Source organism: Bufo gargarizans, chromosome 3, assembly GCF_014858855.1.
Source record: "Bufo gargarizans isolate SCDJY-AF-19 chromosome 3, ASM1485885v1, whole genome shotgun sequence".
Taxonomy (NCBI): domain Eukaryota; kingdom Metazoa; phylum Chordata; class Amphibia; order Anura; family Bufonidae; genus Bufo; species Bufo gargarizans.
The window spans coordinates 7,060,656-7,079,981 of NC_058082.1; the positions used below are offsets into that span (position 1 = coordinate 7,060,656).

General features: G+C 45.7%; 1 protein-coding gene across 3 annotated transcripts in view; it reads right to left on the reverse strand.

Moving 5' to 3' along the window:
- The window catches only part of NUMA1 (nuclear mitotic apparatus protein 1), a 52,150-nt gene that overhangs the window by 19,504 nt on the left and 13,320 nt on the right, over positions 1-19,326 (reverse strand). For 2 of the 3 annotated variants that reach the window (XM_044286722.1, XM_044286723.1), the window contains exons 5-12: positions 5,319-5,407; positions 4,935-5,015; positions 4,771-4,861; positions 3,918-4,050; positions 3,672-3,829; positions 2,314-2,428; positions 1,235-1,352; positions 458-598 (exon numbers count right to left, since the gene is read on the reverse strand). In XM_044286722.1, coding sequence (XP_044142657.1) covers positions 458-598; positions 1,235-1,352; positions 2,314-2,428; positions 3,672-3,829; positions 3,918-4,050; positions 4,771-4,861; positions 4,935-5,015; positions 5,319-5,407 — 926 coding nt within the window. The remainder of the gene's footprint in view (positions 1-457; positions 599-1,234; positions 1,353-2,313; positions 2,429-3,671; positions 3,830-3,917; positions 4,051-4,770; positions 4,862-4,934; positions 5,016-5,318; positions 5,408-19,326) is intronic. The other variant, XM_044286724.1, reaches the window with a different exon arrangement.

A 19,326-nucleotide genomic window follows, 5' to 3' on the forward strand; every position in this document is an offset into this window, starting at 1 on the left:
AACAGCAAATAAAAAAATCTGGCGCCGATCAAAACGTCTGCGACAAACAAGTATAGCCTGTAATTAGACACAGACAATCAATCACAGAGACGCTGCCGATTCGCTGTGTGGATTCTGTACAAGACAATATGTTGTAAAAACCCCACCGCCTGGACCTGAAGGCGTGCGCAGCGGATTCTTCACGAATTTCACTACAAACACAATAAAAGTCTTCGGTGTGTGGACTCGGCCTCAAGGGTGACGGGAAAAAAATCCATTGTGTATTTTGCTGCGGTAATTTCACCGATTGCATCCCATGGTGCACGATGTGCATTTAAAATCGCTACGTGTGAACATATCCTAAGGGTAGGTTTCCAAAATAATTATATTAATATTTTTTAAGTTTGACCACTGATGAAGCCCCAGTAGAAAAAAAATAAAATAAGCTTGGAGATCCCACCGTACATTTCGTTTTTACCTTTTCGGTTATGGCCGCGTTGAGCTCGTTCTCCAGCTGACTCTGCTGCTTCTGCCATGCGGCCACCGAGGCTTCGTGCTCTTCGGAGGTCTCATTGAGAGCGTCCTGCAGCTGTGCCAGACGACTGGACAAGTCTCGTACCTGGGCAGAGCATCAGACGGATACAAGCTCAATACAAGTGAAAGCAGAAATGGATACCAGAACGGAAGAGAAGTAAAGTGCAGAGACCAGAACACCAAAATGTGAATTAAAGGGATGTCCCCATTATGATGGGGTGTAACTGCTTGGACGACAGGCCAAATATCATGTGAACTCCCATGTTGGACTAGGTCTAAGACTAAGGGCCCATTCACACGGCCATATTAACAGTAACGGGTTTGCACACGTTCTACAATTTTGTGGAACGGGTGTTGGCCCATTAATTTCAATGGGGCCGCAAAAGACGCGGACAGTACACCATGTGCTGTCCGCATCCGTAGTTCCGTTCTGCGGAAGATGGAATATGTCCTATTCTTGCCCACAATTGCAGACAAGAATAGGCATTTTTCTAGGATAGTGGCAGCCATGTGCGGTCCGCAAGTTGCCGAGTGCACACGGGCCGATATACGTGTTTTGGGGATCCGCAAAACACAACGGTCGTCTGAATGAGCCCTTGGTTATAGATAGCATTGAACGTCCCAGTGAATGGAGCCCCAAACCCAAGCAGCCATGAGCAGGAGACCCCCACAGTTCGGATTGGCAATGTAAAGAGTTTAGAGCCCGCCGCGAGGCACTTACCTTGTACGAGAGGTCTCCGTTCTCATCAGAGAGCTGGTCGTTCTTCCGCTCCAGCTGGTTCCTGTCCGTCTTCATATCTTGACACTGCTTGAGGGCGTCCCGGAGGCGGATCATGAGGCTGACAGAGAAATGTACAGGCAATCCATATAACAGCAAATATAGTCCCAATTAAATTAACCTCTTAATAGATGGTCCTTAAGGATACTTCCCTCCCCCCCAATTTTGCCTCACTTCTGCAGCAATAACTTTTTTCTGCACCACTTGGGGGTCACATATGAGCAGCAGGCTTATAGTGCAAACAACCTTTATGCCCCTGGTGACACCACAGGGGGTGTCCGATCCTTCACTGGAAAAACTATTTGGAGGATTGCCCAACAATACTACAACCCTGCACAACGCATGTGTTAAAGAGATGACGTGAACAGATGAAAGACCCAACCAAGACAGAGCTCATGTGAGTGACGCTTTTACCTCTATCCAGTCAGTACTACAGTATTACACCGCTGCAAGTAATAAGTGGAAGGGTACTCCCATCTGGCCATAAATGACCGATCAGCAGGGGTCCCACCTCTGACACCTGCTCCTATCTCAAAATCAATAGTGTGCAAGCACGACCGCCGATGCTGAATTGCAGGGTGGTTGTAACCATGGAAACAAGCAGTGTATAATGTGATGGAAAAATGAATCCAATCACAATACATTAGTAAGTGCCTTGTATTAACTCTCTCTACATGATGAATGTCACTTGCTGATGCGAGAGAACCCCTTTAACTCTGGGGTCCAATTCTTAAGATAGGAGTGGTGCTTCATTTTCAGTACCTCTACTTGCAGTCTAACGTTCAGGGCCTCCATCAGAGAGCTTGTCAAAGATAGCAGATAGATTGGTCCTGAATGCAGGACCATTCTCTACCAAAGAAAAAACAGGCTCTCCCAAACATCAGTGGGATCTGTTAGGCTCCATTCCTGTCCGGTATTTAGCGAATCTGGCACTTCCGTTATTTTCAATCTTCTGCTTCCATAAAGAGCAAAAGAACGGAAATAAATAGCGCTGATGTAAAAGCGTCCTAAGTCGGCCTCACCTCTCGTTCTTCTCCCGCAGCTCCTTCATCTCTTGGGGCTCCTGCTGGTCGGCCTGCTTTTCACTCAGCACCACCAGACGCTCGATGCGCTGCTGCATGAGGAAAATCTGCGCCTCTGTGAATGTGACGCGAGGACAAAAATTTAAATTTTTGTACATAGGGCAAAATCCCTTTCTCGTTATATGCATTGAAGGACAACCCACTGTGGGCATATGCCCAGCTGCCCCTAAGAGGCTGGCATTAGAGAGAAAATAAAAATAAAAGTGTTGTCTCTGCCCAGGATATACCCTCTGCACAGTCCCTGGACTAACAGCAGGAGAGAAGCGAACCGAAAACTAAAATCATGTCCAGAAGGAAACCAAACAGAACCAACATCCCAGGAGAAGTAAGAAAACAGAAGAGAAACAAAGAGGGGTGGGATCAGTGCACCCAACGAGAAAGGGATTGCACTTTAAGTACAATTTTTTTTTTTTCTGGTGAATGGCATTGGGGGACAGCGCACCATGGGACATCCCAAAACAATCCCCGGGGGTGATGTACAGTGTTCCTCAACTCCAGTTCTCGGAGGCCCACCTGTTGGTCATGATTTGAGAATATCCCACAGACTGAATACCTGTGGTAAGTCCTAATGCATCACCTGCTCAATACTAAGGACATCCTGAAAACATGGTCGGCGGTGGGACCTGAGGACTGTAGATGAGGAACACTGATCTAGCGCACTGCCTCCTGGAGAACCTTGTGACCCAAACTGGTAACATCTGGAAAAGAGAGAGCAGAGGGCCCGGAGAGAAAGGTAGTGAGGGGCCGAGGAAAAGCGGAGGGTCTGGTGACCAAGGTAGACTGGGGGCCCAAAAAGGGTGGAGGGCTCAGGGAGTAATGTAGAGAAGGCTTTGGAGAAGGCCTGGGACAAAAGATGGATGGGTCCAGGGACCAAGATCGCAGAAGGGAAAAGAGGCCTGGGACAACCTAACCTAGAAAGAGGAAATGCCATCCGGGGTCTTTGGGGACCACAGGGTCGCCCTGTCTGGATTTCATGTCTGCCTCCTATGGACATGTGTCTGTGGAGAGGGGATAACCTAGGCGGATCTCACACTTTTTCCTTCTATTGACGCATGGTGCTGCGTCCCCAACGCCATTTAGGAGAAATTACTACTTCAGGAATATTTCTAAGCTATAGGGGTTGTGCAGGATTAGAAAAACATGGCCACTTTCTTCCAGAGAGCAGAGTTGTGTGGGGTACTGCAGCTCCACTTCAATACCAGACACAACCCGGGGAAGGTGCGAGGATGTTTCTGAAGACAGCGGCCATGTTTTCCTAACCAGATAATAACCATCCTCACAGCTCCTGGATGTCTCACCCTTTTCCGCCATGCGCTTCTTAGTCTCCGACAGCTCCAGTTCCAGCTCATCCCTCAAGTCTCGTCCCTCAATCAGCTGCTTCCGGAGCCTCCGTATCTGGAACTGTGGCATGTGCAGCACCTCGCTAATCGGAGAGGAGGGAGAGTCCAACGGCAAACTACAAGACGACATAACGAGGGAGGGGCGGTAAACAAAGGAAAAAAAAAAAAACAGCAACCACTGAGCGGGTCATACGAGATTATTACCTCTTCAAGGTGGAAGATGAGGCAATGCGATGCAGCTCCAGAAACCGCACCTGTGTCTTCCTAGCTGGCAAATTTGGAGACATGGTCTCATCAGAGCTGGAGGCGCTGTCACTGGAGGAGATGACCCGGGCTGCTGATAGGAAGAAGACATTACTCATATCAGATATATGAACTAGAGGGGGATGAGGAGAGTACTGCATACAGATATATACAGCCACCACTAGATGGAGCTCAGGAGATTACTACATACAGATATATACAGCCACCACTAGAGGGAGCTCAGGAGATTACTACATACAGATATATACAGCCACCACTAGAGGGAGCCCAGGAGATTACTACATACAGATATATACAGCCACCACTAGAGGGAGCCCAGGAGATTACTACATACAGATATATACAGCCACCACTAGATGGAGCTCAGGAGATTACTACATACAGATATATACAGCCACCACTAGAGGGAGCTCAGGAGATTACTACATACAGATATATACAGCCACCACTAGATGGAGCTCAGGAGATTACTACATACAGATATATACAGCCACCACTAGAGGGAGCTCAGGAGATTACTGCATACAGATATATACAGCCACCACTAGAGGGAGCTCAGGAGATTACTACATACAGATATATACAGCCACCACTAGAGGGAGCTCAGGAGATTACTGCATACAGATATATACAGCCACCACTAGAGGAAGCCCAGGAGAATATATATATATATATATATATATATATATATATATATATATATATATATATATATATATATATATATATATATATATATATATACACACACACACATATACATATACACACACATCCACCAGTAGAGCGGTACCTTTCCTCTGCAGGAAGCTGATCAGCCTATCATCCAACGACGGGTCGTCCTCATTATCCAGAACGAACCTGAGGATGGAGGCGAGCTCGGTCTGCAGGAGAACACAGGGGCGGTCATGTCTGTCCTTCCCTAACACACCTCTCCCCCGCAGGGACAGGACTCACCTGCGTCTTATGATCGAAGGTCTCCCACTCCTGAGAGTTCTTACACTTCATGTTGGAGACGTAGAAGAGCAGGACGATGACCTGCAGGAAGGACACTGGTTATAAGACTCTCAGGGGTATATCTGTGTGTACAAGACTGTACCCCTCACCTACCCCCAGGGGGCGATACCCCATCAAATGGAATAGATGGCACCATGTACGGGAAAGGCACCAGAGGAGCCAGTAATATACATGTACGTAGCATTTCAATTGGATCTTCCACGTTTTACAATCAGATTGTGCGGTCAGTGAACCAGAACGCGCTGCGTACACCCCTGCACCCACCAGGACGGAGCGCCATCTAGTGGTACTGAGCAGCACAGATCTGTCACATGATCCAGTTACCTTACATATCTCCAGCTCACTGTTCTCCCCAAGTAAAATCTTCTGCCACTGCACCAAATCCTCAGCTCTAGAGCCACATCTGCAGTGCCCTGCGGAGAAGCAAAAACCAAAGACACCCAGGTTACAGTAGTACTGTGCCGCCATCTCTGTGGCAAGACAGATACGGGCAAAGAAGGGTATCCGTGGCCTCAGAGTAAGATGTCTCTGGCCCTTATATCACACAGAGAGGATCTCTCTGAAGACATTATGTATAACCCTACTGCTGGTGAAGGAGTGTATTCACACACAGAAGAGTCATCGCAGTAATTGTTGTGTTCTATTCATGTGAAGGAGGAGTACAGAAATCAACCACATTCAGGAGTACGCTACTGCTGCCTCCAAACACACTTATAATCCAGAGCTGCACTCATAATTCTGAAGACGTAGGAGCTGAAACCTGTCAGCACTGCCACCTGTTCAGTGTACATTCTGGAGAGACTCCACCAGCAGAATAGTGAGTGCAGCTCTGGAGTATAGTACAGGATGTAACTCAGGATCAGTACAGGATAAGTAATGTATGTACACAGTGACTGCACCAGCAGAATAGTGAGTGCAGCTCTGGAGAATAATACAGGATCTAACTCAGGATCAGTACAGGATAAGTAATGTATGTACACAGTGACTGCACCAGCAGAATAGTGAGTGCAGCTCTGGAGTATAATACAGGATGTAACTCAGGATCAGTACAGGATAAGTAATGTAATGTATGTACACAGTGACTGCACCAGCAGTATAGTGAGTGCAGCTCTGGAGTATAATACAGGATGTAACTCAGGATCAGTACAGGATAAGTAATGTATGTACACAGTGACTGCACCAGCAGAATAGTGAGTGCAGCTCTGGAGTATAATACAGGATGTAACTCAGGATCAATACAGGATAAGTAATGTATGTACACAGTGACTGCACCAGCAGAATAGTGAGTGCAGCTCTGGAGTATAATACAGGATGTAACTCAGGATCAGTACAGGATAAGTAATGTATGTACACAGTGACTGCACCAGCAGAATAGTGAGTGCAGCTCTGGAGTATAATACAGGATGTAACTCAGGATCAGTACAGGATAAGTAATGTATGTACACAGTGACTGCACCAGCAGAATAGTGAGTGCAGCTCTGGAGTATAATACAGGATGTAACTCAGGATCAGTACAGGATAAGTAATGTATGTACACAGTGACTGCACCAGCAGAATAGTGAGTGCAGCTCTGGAGTATAATACAGGATGTAACTCAGGATCAATACAGGATAAGTAATGTATGTACACAGTGACTGCACCAGCAGAATAGCGAGTGCAGCTCTGGAGTATAATACAGAATCTTTTATTCTAGGTTTTTGAGTAGTGAAGAAGATTTTGGAAAAAATTGGTTTGTTTATGGTGGTTTGAGTGAGGGAAATGTCTGATCCGTAGACATTTCCAGAAGTAGGTTTTGGGCAGGAGACAGTCAGGAGGTTTAAGAGTGTAAATTGTGATGGTTTGGGGGTCAGTAAGGTTTTTTTTCCCCCCACTTTGAGAGGTCAATGTCTGAAAACAATGTTTTGACATATTTATAAGTTTTTTGTAATGTGATATTTAGATGTGTAGAATGGGCGGCTTGTATGCGTCCAGAGCTGAAGCCGGACATGACCCGTTCCTCACCCCTGTGAGAGGAGCTTTTCATGCTCCGATGCTGTTTATATTGTCACACCTGTTCCCGGTGACGTCACCGGCTCCGATGGGCGGGCGTTAGTGCTGCCCTGAGCGGTTTTACAGACGGAAACCTCCAGCTATCATACTGTACAGTACATCACCAGACGAAGAAAAAGCCTCTGTGCAACGCAGGTCAGGAGAGGCTCCACTCAGAGGGGTTATGTGCCCCTTTAATATTAACCCCTTCAGTACACAGCCATTTTTCACCTTAAAGGGGTTCTGCAGTTTGTTTAAACTGATGATCTGTCCTCTGGATAGATCATCAGCATCTGATCGTCAGGGGTCTGTCACCCACGACCCCCACGATCAGCTGTTTGAGAAGACAGTGGCGCTGTTTACCGCAGGCCCAGTGACGTCACGACTAGCATCACTGGCCTGGGTGCGGCTAAGCTCTGTTCACTTGAATGAAGCTTAGCTGCGCCCAGGCCGGTGATACTAGTTGTGACGTCACTGGGCCTGCGGTAAACAGCGCCACTGTCTTCTCAAACAGCTGATCTATCCAGAGGATAAATCATTAGTTTAAACAAACTGCAGAACCCCTTTAAGGACCAGGACATTTTAAGCAAATCTGACCAGTGTCACTTTGTGGTAATAACTTTAAACCGCTTTTACTTATCCAGGCCATTCTGAGATTGTACTTCATGACAATGGTAAATTTGAGGCAAAATATTATTTTTTTTTTATTATTATTTTTTAAACCAAAAAAAAACAAAAACACAAATTTACCAAAAATGTTGAAAAATTGGCAATTTTCAAAATTTCTCTACTTTTATAGTAGATACCTCCAAAAATTGTTATTACTTTACATTTCCCATATGTCTACTTCATGTTTGGATCATTTTGTAAATTCTAATTTTTTATTTTTACAAGGTTAGAAGGCTTAGAAATTTTGAAGCAAATCTTGAAATTTTTCCGACAATTTCCAAAACCCACTTTTTAAAAAAGGGCCAGTTCAGGTCTGAAGTCACTTAGTGAGGCTTACATAATAGAAACCACCCAAAAATGACCCCATTTTAGAAACTACACCCCTCAAGGTATTCAAAACTGATTTTACAAACTTTAACCCTTTAGTTAAACGTTAACCCTTTAGGTGTTCCATAGATGTTTTGGCACTGTTTATTTGTTATGTACAATGTTCATCTGACAGGTTAGATCATGTGGTATTTTTATAGAGCAGGTTGTTACGGACGTGACAATACCAAATATGGTTGTTTGTTTCAGTTTTATATAATAAGGCATTTTTGAAAAAAAAGTTTTTAGCTTCTCCATTTGCTGAAAGCCAGTTTTTTTTTATTTTTTGGGCGACTTATGTAGGGGGCTCATTATTTTTCAGTATGAGATGACGGTTTGACTGGTACTATTTTAGAGTGCATATGACTTTTTGATCGCTTGGTATTACACTTTGTTTGTCACCTTACATCACAAAAAGTGCTTTTTTGCAACACTATTTAACTTTTTTTTTGTGTTTATCTGAGGGGTTAGGTCATGTGATATTTTTATACAGCAGCTTCTTATGGACGCGGCGATACCCAATATCTATACTTTCATTTATTTAAGTTTTACACAATAACAGCATTTTTGGGAACAAAAAAAAAAAAAAAATCATGTTTTAGTGTCTCCATAGTCTGAGCCATAGTTTATTTTATTTTTTTGGGCGACTGTCTTAGGCAGGAGCTCATCTTTTTGCAGTATGAGGTGATCATTAAATTGGTACTATTTTGGGGGGCATACGCCTTTTTGAACGCTTGGTGTCGCACTTTTAGTGATGCAGGGCTCCAGACAAAAAAAATATCAAGGCTCCTAACCCGAAAAGTTTCGGAGCCAAATTTAAAATACATATAATTACGGTATTAAAAAAAAAAATAATAAAAAAAAAAAAAACACACGTCAAATTAATTTAGACTTTATTTCAATACCATAAAAAAGTATTGCGATACTAGATACCACGTGAAAAAAAAAATAATAAGACACCAAAAAAAGCCGCATGCATTCCACATTTTATGGAACGTCTGGACCATAATAGAACAGTCCGATCCTAATTTGTCGGGACAAGGTGACCAAAAAAAATAAAAAAAAAATAAATAAAAAAATTGCACTTTTTTTCTATTATGGCATTCACCGCATAGGAGATAGTTCGCACTTTTTCGGGCGTGGCGATATCAAATATATAAAACAAAAAAAAAATATTACATATGTAAAATTGGGCAAGGGAGTGATTTAAACTTAATATTTAGGTGTTTTTTTTTTTAAACTTTATTTTTTTACTTTTTATTTAATACCCATTTCCCCCTTAGGGGCTAGAACCTGGGATCTTTCATCCCTTGTCCTATTCACCCTGATAGAGCTCTATTAGGGTGAATAGGACCTCAAACTCTGCCTGCTGCTCTGTGCACACAGCAGCATGGAGCCGACTATGGCAGCCAGGGATTCAGGAGCGTCCTGGCTGCCATGGTAACCGATCGGAGCCCCAGGATTACACTGCTGGGGCTCCGATCGGAAGCTGCCACTGCTACCAATTATACTTGGGGGGCGCACTGCACCACCAATGAATATAGTTTATGCTTAATACAAAACGCAGGCTGCGGGTGCCGGACATATCTCATACCCGGCACCCAGCCTCTATGACTGCGCGCTGCGATCCACTGCTATTAACCCCTCAGGTGCCGCACCTGAGGGGTTAATAGTGGTGGATCGCAGTCATAGAGGCGCATTGGCCACAGCCCCTCCCTTCCTCCTCCCTGCTATCAGCCCATTGGTGGCAGTGAAGGGGGGGAAGGGGGGGGGGGGGGACTGCCTTCTTCTCCCCTGTGTTGTAGCAATTTTTGGGTCGTATTTGCGACTATTTTGGTCGCCATCTGGAGCCCTGTGATGCAAGGTGACCAAAAAAGTATTTTGTTTAAGCATTTTTTTATTTTTTTTTTTCACGGGTGTTCACCTGAGGGGTTAGGTCATGTGATATTTTTATAGAGCCAGTCGATACGGACACTGATAGCCAATGTCTACTTTTCTTTTTTTTTTCCAATTTTGTTTTATTTTGGGAAAAAGGGAGCTTTTTTTTTTTTTTTTACTTGAAACTAAATTTAAATATTTTTGTAAAAAATAGATTTTTGTACTTACTGTAAAATCCTTTTCTCATAGGATGCATTGGGGGACAGCACCATGAGTATATGCCCAGCTGCCTCTAGGAGGCTGACACTAGAAAGGAAAAGTGCTGGCGCCACCCAGATGGGCGATACCCTCTGCAAAGACACTCTGGTGGAATAGCGGACCTTGTGAAAGGAGGTCCGAACGCAGAGGTAGCCGCCAAGGGGCGTCGGCGAGCAGGAAGACGAGAGAAGAGATATAGGAGACTGAACTGGGACCACCAAGGCGTCTACTGCCAGAGCCTGAGGATCCCGAGATCTGGCAACGTAAAGCAGAAGCTTGTGATTCAGACGGGAGGCAAAGAGATCCATGTATGGAGTTCCCCAACAGAGTTGTAGAAACACCTCTGGATGGAGAGACCACTCGCCCGGGTCGAGGCGCTGGCGACTGAGGAAGTCAGCTGCCCAATCGTCGACTACGGGGATGTAGACAGCGGAGAGAGCGGGAACGTGCCCCTCTGCCCACCGCAGGATGCGAGAAGCTTCCTCCAGGACTGCCGTACTTCTGGTTCAAATAAGCCACCACCGTGGAACTGTCCGTCTGAATCCAGACAGGACGACTGCAGTCAGAGGCTAGGTAAATGGGGGCTAGGTAAATGGCCCTGAGATCCAGAATATTGATCTGTAGGGAGCTCTCCCGTATCGACCACTGACCCAGGGCTGTGAGAGACCCGAAGACTGCCGGCATCTGTGGAGATCACCAGCCCACTGGGGGGGAAAAAGGAAGGATCTGCCGAGGGAGACGGTTAGTGGGTTCAGCCACCAACGCAAGTCCAAGCGGACCTGAGGGGACAAGCGGATCGGGCGATCGAGGCCTGACAGACTTGTTCAAACGGGCAAAAATTGAGAGCTGAAGGGACCGGGAGGGGAAATGGGCATAAGGAATTGCCTCAAAGGCAGCAACCATCCAGCCCAGGACGCGCATGCATACCCTGATGGACAAGGAAACTGCTTGCGAAGGCCAGCAACCCCTGACTGGAGAGCCACTACCTTGTCCTGAGGAAGGAACACTCGGCCAAGGCGAGTATCGGGGACCATGCCTAGGAATTATATCCTCTGGCTGGGAACAAGGGAAGACTTGGAGTAATTCATGAGCCAGCCAAACTGGGACAGCACGGAGAGGGTGATGTGGAGGCTGGACGGGTTGTCCTCCTGGGACGGAGCCTTCACCAGAAGGTCATCCAGGCAGGGTATTATGGCAACTCCCCTGGCACGGAGAAGTGCAACAAGGGGAGCCAACACTTTGGTGAAGACTCTCGGGGCAGACGCCAGGCCGAAGGGCAACGCCACAAATTGAAAATGCAGAGAACCTACCGCAAAGTGAAGGTAACTGATGAGACAGAGCTATGGGAACATGCAGGTAGGCGTCTTGGATGTCTACGGACGACAGAAACTTGAGAGCAGCGTGCCGATTCCAGGGAGGCATCGCAAAAGGTACCGGAATGCATGGAGAAGATGAGAAGCAAGGAGATGAAGCCTAATTCTTAACCACCTCCGGACCGCCTAACGCAGATTCGCGTTCCGGAGGTGGCAGGCTGGCGCACAGTCACGCATATATGCGTCATCTCGCGAGACGCGAGATTTCCTGTGAACGCGCGCACACAGGCGCGCGCGCTCACAGGAACGGAAGGTAAGCGAGTGGATCTCCAGCATGCCAGCGGCGATCGTTCGCTGGCAGGCTGGAGATCCGAATTTTTTAACCCCTAACAGGTATATTAGACGCTGTTTTCATAACAGCGTCTAATATACCTCCTACCTGGTCCTCTGGTGGTCCCTTTTGTTAGGATCGACCACCAGAGGACTCAGGTAGGTCAGTAAAGTCGCACCAAACACCACACTACACTACACTACACTACACCCCCCCCCCCCCCGTCACTTATTAACCCCTTATAAACCCCTGATCACCCATGATCACCCCATATAAACTCCCTGATCACCGCCCTGTCATTGATCACCGCCCTGTCATTGATCACCGCCCTGTCATTGATCACCGCCCTGTCATTGATCACCGCCCTGTCATTGATCACCGCCCTGTCAGGCTCCGTTCAGACGTCCGTATGATTTTTACGGATCCACGGATACATGGATTGGATCCGCAAAACGCATACGGACGTCTAAATGGAGCCTTACAGGGGGGTGATCAATGACAGGCGGGTGATCACCAATATACACTCCCTGATCACCCCCTGTCATTGATAACCCCCCTGTAAGGCTCCATTCAGACGTCCGCATGATTTGTACGGATCCATGGATCGGATCCGCAAAACACATGCGGACGTCTGAATGGAGCCTTACAGGGGGTGATCAATGACAGGCGGGTGATCACCCATATAGACTCCCTGATCACCCCCTGTCATTGATAACCCCCCTGTAAGGCTCCATTCAGACGTCCGCATGTGTTTTGTGGATCCGATCCATGTATCCACGGATCCGTAAAAAATCATTCGGATGTCTGAATGGAGCCTTACAGGGGGGGGTGATCAGTGACAGGGGGGTGATCACCCTGATCACCCCCTGTCATTGATAAGCCCCCTGTAAGGCTCCATTCAGACGTCCGCATGTGTTTTGCGGATCCGATCCATGGATCCGTAAAAATTATACGGACGTCTGAATGGAGCCTTACCAGGGGGGTGATCAATGACAGGGGGTTGATCCGGGAGTCTATATGGGTGATCACCCCTCCTGTCATTGATCACCCCCCCCCCCCCCCTGTCATTTATCACCCCCCCCCCTGTCATTGATCACCCCCCCCCCTGTCATTGATCACCCCCCCCCCTGTCATTGATCACCCCCCCCCCTGTCATTGATCACCCCCCCCCCCTGTCATTGATCACCCCCCCCCCCTGTCATTGATCACCCCCCCCCCCTGTCATTGATCACCCCCCCCCCCTGTCATTGATCACCCCCCCCCCCTGTCATTGATCACCCCCCCCCCCCTGTCATTGATCACCCCCCCCCCCTGTCATTGATCACCCCCCCCCCCTGTCATTGATCACCCCCCCCCCCTGTCATTGATCACCCCCCCCCCCCTGTCATTGATCAACCCCCCCCCCCCCCCCCTGTCAGGCTCCATTCAGACATTTTTTTTCGCACAAGTTAGCGGAATTTTTTTTTTTTTTTCTTACTAAGTCTCATATTCTACTAACTTGTGTCAAAAAATAAAATCTCCCATGAACTCGCCATACCCCTCACGGAATCCAAATGCGTAAACATTTTTAGACATTTATATTCCAGACTTCTTCTCACGCTTTAGGGCCCCTAAAAAGCCAGGGCAGTATAAATACCCCACATGTGACCCCATTTCGGAAAGAAGACACCCCAAGGTATTCCGTGAGGGGCATATTGAGTCCATGAAAGATTGAACTTTTTGTCCTAAGTTAGCGGAAAGTGAGACTTTGTGAGAAAAAAAAAAAAAAAAAAAAAAAAATCAATTTCCGCTAACTTATGCAAAAAATAAAAAATTTCTAGGAACTCGCCAGGCCCCTCATTGAATACCTTGGGGTGTCTTCTTTCCAAAGTGGGGTCACATGTGGGGTATTTATACTGCCCTGGCTTTTTAGGGGCCCGAAAGTGTGAGAAGAAGTCTGGGATCCAAATGTCTAAAAATGCCCTCCTAAAAGGAATTTGGGCCCCTTTGCGCATCTAAGCTGCAAAAAAGTGTCACACATCTGGTATCGCCGTACTCAGGAGAAGTTGGGGAATGTGTTTTGGGGTGTCATTTTACATATACCCATGCTGGATGAGAGAAATATCTTGGCAAAAGACAACTTTTCCCATTTTTTTATACAAAGTTGGCATTTGACCAAGATATTTTTCTCACCCAGCATGGGTATATGTAAAATGACACCCCAAAACACATTCCCCAACTTCTCCTGAGTACGGCGATACCAGATGTGTCACACTTTTTTGATGCCAAGGTGGGCAAAGGGGCACATATTCCAAAGTGCACCTTTCGGATTTTGCAGGCCATTTTTTACAGATTTTGATTGCAAACTACTTCTCACACATTTGGGCCCCTAAATTGCCAGGGCAGTATAACTACCCCACAAGTGACCCCATTTTGGAAAGAAGACACCCCAAGGTATTCCGTGAGGGGCATAGCGAGTTCCTAGAATTTTTTATTTTTTGTCGCAAGTTAGTGGAATATGAGACTTTGTAAGAAAAAATAAAAAAATAAAATCATCATCATTTTCCGCTAACTTGTGACAAAAAATAAAAAGTTCTATGAACTCACTATGCCCATCAGCGAATACCTTAGGGTGTCTACTTTCCGAAATGGGGTCATTTGTGGGGTTTTTCTACTGTTTGGGCATTGTAGAACCTCAGGAAACATGACAGGTGCTCAGAAAGTCAGAGCTGCTTCAAAAAGCGGAAATTCACATTTTTGTACCATAGTTTGTAAATGCTATAACTTTTACCCAAACCATTTTTTTTTTTGCCTAAACATTTTTTTTTTATCAGACATGTAGAACAATAAATTTGGCGAAAAATTTATATATGGATGTCGTTTTTTTTGCAAAATTTTACAGCTGAAAGTGAAAAATGTCATTTTTTGCAAAAAAATAGTTACATTTTGATTAATAACAAAAAAAGTAAAAAATGTCAGCAGCAATAAAATACCACCAAATGAAAGCTCCATTAGTGAGAAGAAAAGGAGGTAAAATTCATTTGGGTGGTAAGTTGCATGACCGATCAATAAACGGTGAAAGTAGTGTAGTGCCGAAGTGTAAAAAGTGCTCTGGTCATGAAGGGGGTTTCACCTAGCGGGGCTGAAGTGGTTAAAGACTACTTTATATGGGTCCAGACTAACGCATAATACAGGAGGCGGGTGCCGGCAGCAGAATCACATAGCCGGCACCCTGCCTCTGACAGGGAGCTGCGATCAGCGCCAGTTAACCCCCTCAGGTGCGGAACCTGAGGAGTTAACTGCCGCTGATCTGCTGCCAGTACCCGCCTCCTGTATTAAGGATTAATTTTCATTGGTGGCTCAGTGCGCCCCCCTCAAACCCCCCAATATTAAAAATAATTGGTGGTACAATGGCAGTTCTGATCCAGCAGTGTAATCCTGGGGCTCCGATTAGTTACCATGGCAGCCAGGATGCTACTGAAGCCCTGGCTGCCATGGTAACCTCCCTGCTTGGGGGGGGGGGGGGGGAATAGTTAAATTAAAAAAAGTGTAAAAATGAATAACACACACCAAAATATTAAGTATAAATCACCCTTTCCCAATTTCACATATAAAATATAGAAACAAAACAAACATATCACATATTGCCATGTCAGAAAAGTCCAAACTAGTAAAATATAAAAAAATAATCTATGCAGTGAACTCCGGAACAGAAACAAAATAAGTAAAAACTGCGATTTGCCATTTTTTTCAAATGCGGAATGCACGTGGCCTTTTTTTTTTTTTTTGCGTGGTATCGAATATCGCAATACTTAACCACTTCAGCCCCGCTAGCTGAAACCCCCTTCATGACCAGAGCACTTTTTACACTTCGGTACTACACTCCTTTTACCGTTTATTGCTCGGTCATGCAACTTACCACCCAAATGAATTTGACCTCCTTTTCTTCTCACTAATGGAGCTTTCATTTGGTGGTATTTCATTGCTGCTGACATTTTTACTTTTTTTGTTATTAATCAAAATGTAACTATTTTTTTGCAAAAAAATGACATTTTTCACTTTCAGCTGTAAAATTTTGCAAAAAAAAACGACATCCATATATACATTTTTCGCTAAATTTATAGTTCTACATGTCTTTGATAAAAAAAAATGTTTGGGCAAAAAAAAAAATGGTTTGGGTAAAAGTTATAGCATTTACAAACTATGGTACAAAAATGTGAATTTCCGCTTTTTGAAGCAGCTCTGACTTTCTGAGCACCTGTCATGTTTCCTGAGGTTCTACAATGCCCAGACAGTAGAAAAACCCCACAAATGACCCTATTTCGGAAAGTAGACACCCTAAGATATTTGCTGATGGGCATAGTGAGTTCATAGAACTTTTTATTTTTTGTCACAAGTTAGCGGAAAATGATGATTTTTATTTTATTTTATTTTTTTCTTACAAAGTCTCATATTCCACTAACTTGCGACAAAAAATAAAAAATTCTAGGAACTCGCCATGCCCCTCACGGAATACCTTGGGGTGTCTTCTTTCCAAAATGGGGTCACTTGTGGGGTAGTTATACTGCCCTGGCAATTTAGGGGCCCAAATGTGTGAGAAGAACTTTGCAATCAAAATGTGTAAAAAATGGCCGGTGAAATCCGAAAGGTGCACTTTGGAATGTGGGCCCCTTTGCCCACCTTGGCTGCAAAAAAGTGTCACACATCTGGTATCGCCGTACTCAGGAGAAGTTGGGCAATGTGTTTTGGGGTGTCATTTTACATATAACCATGCTGGATGAGAGAAATATCTTGGCAAAAGACAACTTTTCCAATTTTTTTATACAAAGTTGGCATTTGCCAAGATATTTCTCTCACCCAGCATGGGTATATGTAAAATGACCCCCCAAAACACATTCCCCAACTTCTCCTGAGTACGGCGATACCAGATGTGGGACACTTTTTTGCAGCCTAGATGCGCAAAGGGGCCCAAATTCCTTTTAGGAGGGCATTTTTAGACATTTGGATCCCAGACTTCTTCTCACACTTTCGGGCCCTTAAAAGGCCAGGGCAGTATAAATACCTCACATGTGACCCCATTTTGGAAAGAAGACACCCCGAGGTATTCAATGAGGGGCCTGGCGAGTTCATAGAATTATTATTTTTTTGCATAAGTTAGCGGAAATTGATTTTTTTTTGTTTTTTTTCTCACAAAGTCTCACTTTCCGCTAACTTAGGACAAAAATTTCAATCTTTCATGGACTCAATATGCCCCTCAGCGAATACCTTGGGGTGTCTTCTTTCCGAAATGGGGTCACATGTGGGGTATTTATACTGCCCTGGATTTTTACGGGCCCGAAAGTGTGAGAAGAAGTCTGGAATATAAATGTCTAAAAATGTTTACGCATTTGGATTCCGTGAGGGGTATGGTGAGTTCATGTGAGATTTTATTTTTTGACACAAGTTTGTGGAATATGAGACTTTGTAAGAAAAACAAACAAAAAAATATATATATTTCCGCTAACTTGGGCCAAAAAAATGTCTGAATGGAGCCTTACAGGGGGGTTGATCAATGACAGGGGGGTGATCACCCATATAGACTTCCTGATCACCCCCCTGTCATTGATCACCCCCCCTGTAAGGCTCCATTCAGACGTCCGTATGATTTTTACGGATCCATGGATCGGATCCGCAAAACACATGCAGACTTCTGAATGGAGCCTTACAGGGGGGTGATCAATGACAGGGGGTGATCGGGGAGTGTATATGGGTGATCACCCCCCTGTCATTAATCACCCCCCTGTAAGGCTCCATTCAGACGTCCGTATGATTTTTACGGATCCATGGATACATGGATCTGATCTGCAAAACACATGCGGACGTCTGAATGGAGCCTTACAGGGGGGTGATCAATGACAGGGGGGTGATCAGGGAATCTATATGGGTGATCACCCGCCTGTCATTGATTACCCCCCTGTAAGGCTCCATTCAGACGTCCGTATGTGTTTTGCGGATCCGATCCATGTATCTGTGGATCCGTAAAAATCATACGGACGTCTGAACGGAGCCTGACAGGGGGGTGATCAATGACAGGGGGGTGATCAGGGAGTTTATATGGGGTGATCAGGGGTTTATAAGGGGTTAATAAGTGGCAGGGGGGGGTGTAGTGTAGTGTGGTGTGGTGTTTGGTGCGACTTTACTGACCTACCTGAGTCCTCTGGTGGTCGATCCTAACAAAAGGGACCACCAGAGGACCAGGTAGTAGGTAGATTAGACGCTGTTATCAAAACAGCGTCTAATATACCTGTTAGGGGTTAAAAAAAAAATCACATCTCCAGCCTGCTAGCGAACGATCGCCGCTGGCAGGCTGGAGATCCACTCGCTTACCTTCTGTTCCTGTGAGCGCGCGCGCCTGCGTGCGTTGACAGGAAATCTCGGGTATCGCGAGGACGCGCCGATGCGTCCAGGAGGAACAAATCAACCACCTCCCGGACGCATCGGTGCGTTAGGCGGTCGGGAGGTGGTTAAAGGGGTTGTCCAGGTTCAGAGCTGAACCTGGACATACCTCCATTTTCACCCAAGCAGCCCCCCTGACATGAGCATCGGAGCAGTTCATGCTCCGATGCTCTCCTTTGCCCTGCGCTAAATCGCGCAGGGCAAAGGCATTTTTCTGAGTTCCGGTGACGTACCGGGGCTCTCTATGGGGATGACAGGCAGCCCGGTGACGTCACCGGCACTGATGGGCGGGATTTGGCTCTGCCCTAGCCAGTAAAACGGCTAGGGCAGAGCTAAAGCCCGCCCCTCAGAGCCGGTGACGTCACCGAACACACTGCTGGGCGGAAGTTACCGCCCGGCAGTGTGTTATTGAAAACACAAGAGCCCGTGCCCTGCGCGATCTAGCGCAGGGCACGGGAGCGCATTGGAGCATGAGATGCTCCGATGCCAGGCTCAGGAGGGCTGCCGGGGTGAAAATAAGGGTATGTCCGGGTTCAGCTCTGAACCCGGACAACCCCTTTAATGGTATCAAAAATCGAATAAAAAATTTGGTATCGCAACAACTCTACTACAGATTGTCCCGAAAACATTAGCCCCCACACAGCTCAGTCAATAAAACTATTAAAAAACGTTATGGGGATCAGAATACGGTGATAAAAAAAATAAAAAAAAATGAAGTTTTACACCATTTAGACATACAAAAAAAACTACCGTGTACATATTGTGGTATTCACTGTAATCGTACTGACCCAGAGAATGAAGGGCACAGGTCAGTGTTGCAGGAAACGGAACGCCGTGAGAACAAAACCCATAAAACGGTGGAGGAAGAGATTTTTTTTTACCGCTTCCCACTACATCGTATGCCATAATCAACGGTGGCTTTAGAGAGTATAAATAAACCTTCATACAGCTAGGTGAATGGAAAAAAAATTAAAATTAAATTAGGGCTCAAGAAAGATGGGGAATAAAAATGAACGAAAAAAACCTCCAGTATACTAAGGGTTAAATAGTAGTTCTAAATTCGGGGGGAATTCTT